General features: G+C 41.5%; 1 protein-coding gene across 1 annotated transcript; it reads right to left on the bottom strand.

Annotated features, from left to right (window-relative positions):
• Positions 1 to 771: 771 nt before the first annotated feature.
• LOC126800262 (short-chain dehydrogenase reductase 2a) lies at positions 772 to 2,123 on the bottom strand. The gene is made up of 2 exons (XM_050527590.1): positions 2,025 to 2,123; positions 772 to 1,726 (listed from the first exon to the last, which is right to left on the bottom strand). Exons 1-2 carry the CDS (start codon positions 2,102 to 2,104, stop codon positions 895 to 897), a joined length of 912 nt encoding a protein of 303 aa, XP_050383547.1. The 5' UTR covers positions 2,105 to 2,123; the 3' UTR covers positions 772 to 894.

Here is a 2,123-nt window from a genome sequence, read left to right as displayed (position 1 = left end):
TATGCTAAAACGATCGATGCCTAGCCGCCTAGTGAAACTGTATACAGTACATCGAAGTTTTATTTTACTAATTAAGAGACATTTGTTCTATTTTTTACTCAATTCCTATTGTTTATTTTTTATGTTAATAAAGAGCTTCCCGGTACGGTGGTGATACACAAATTTCACCAAGATTTAGCTACGATCCACAAGTATATTCAATCAAGAGTTCACTCATGACTTATGTAAGTGACTAGGTGTACCTATGCGCTGACTGTTGATAATAATTATAAAGAAGCTTACCGACGTATATAGTATACGTTCACCCAAAAACAATTAATTACTAGTACATGACATATATTAAATTAATCAATCAGGCCGGGGATTGGTTTATACAAGCAGAATTTTCGATAATCAATAATGCTCGAAAGCGTGCTCTTTCAGTGAAACATGGATCCCATGCTACTTATACAGTTATACATACTATCGCTCACAAAACCTGAGCACTGCATTCTGCATTCATGCCATTGCTCTTGAACCAAATCTAAGGTGATGGGTCTATGATTGGATAAGGGTTCTAATTTTGAAGCTCAACATTAAGTTTAAGGCACCTAAGTCACTAACTTTATCACCAAATGAATTACGCTGCATATATAATTCTATACTAAGAACCACAATATCAGATAGCGGAATGTATATATCAAGTACCCGCGTTGACAAAAATGAGATAATCAATTCAATTTTTCTCTTAAAACTAAATCCGGATGAATATTGAAGTAATGATATATATAAATCTCTAATACTCGTTACAAACCCAAATACAAATGGCAAGCCGGCCTCTAGGTGTTCTGTGCATGTACAATTTGATTAGCACCATACATGGGAAAAAGTTGAAACTAAAGAAGCTAAAATCAACTACAAACCAACACAATTCCTGGAGGTAGTAATTCCACCATCCACAACGAGATTATGACCACTTACATACTTGGATTCATCACTAGCAAGATAGAGAGCTGCCTCGGCTATGTCCTTAGCCCTCAAAGTCGGACCTTTTAAAGTAGCAAGCCCTCTCACAAACTCTTCCATCTTCTCCACCTCTTGCTCACAAGGAATCCCAAACCTCACACTCTCTTCTTCCTCACCGTCCTCGTCGCTCATTCTCCACGCGTTCACTAGCATCGTCGTGGCAACCCCGAAAGGTGAAACACAGTTCACTCTGATCCCATACCGGCCTAGTTCACAGGCAGCGTTCTTCGTCAAGCCAACAATGGCATGCTTGGAAGCTGTGTAGGCATGTGGCCCTAGCCCTCCGGTGACCCCGGCGACGCTCGCGGTGGAGATTATGCAGCCTCCTCCCCCAGGAATCATTACACGCGCCGCATGCTTGATTCCCAAGGCGGTGCCTCTTACGTTGACGCGCATCACGCGGTCGAACTCGTCAACGTCGAAGTTGACGATGCTCTTGTGTTTGGATTGGTTTCCAAGGATTCCGGCGTTGTTAAACATAATGTCGAGTTGCCCGTAGCGGCAGACGGTGGACTGGATTAGGTTTTCGATGTCTTCTTCAAGGCTAACGTCGCAGTGAACGAAGGTGACTGAAGGGCCTAAGGAATTGGCCAGGGCTGCACCGAGAGAATCCTCCACATCAGCAACGATTACTTTGGCGCCGTGTCTTGCGAAAAGCCTAGCTGTTGCTTCTCCTATGCCTCGTGCACCGCCTGTTACTATAGCAACTTTTCCCTCCAACCTAATTTATGTAAAAAAAAGACACTTCGATCAGCTGCTTCCGAAACATTAACACAAAACTAAACATACATATAATGCATTGTTGCAGTTTTTTTTTTTGATACATTGTTGCAGTTGTAGTGTAGACTTTATGTATGATATATCAACCCACAACACTTTTATCGTGATGGCACTATGATTTAACCATTAGAGTTGACTGCTTACTACTAAGCAGGAATTTTACGATGAAATCAAGTGTGTATATGTCAAAGGAAGCTGAAGAGTGATGATCATATGTGAAATTAGAAGTTAAAGTCTACCTTCTAGGATGTGGAGGACTGGTAGTGTTGCCTAATCCATGAATTCCATGAAAGGGTTTTTCAGGCATAACGGCAGGCATGGTTGCAATACTTTTTAGT

Source organism: Argentina anserina, chromosome 6 (assembly GCF_933775445.1).
Source record: "Argentina anserina chromosome 6, drPotAnse1.1, whole genome shotgun sequence".
Taxonomy (NCBI): domain Eukaryota; kingdom Viridiplantae; phylum Streptophyta; class Magnoliopsida; order Rosales; family Rosaceae; genus Argentina; species Argentina anserina.
The sequence above is the reverse complement of the archived record's forward strand: the minus strand, read 5'-3'. Positions and strand labels throughout refer to the sequence as shown.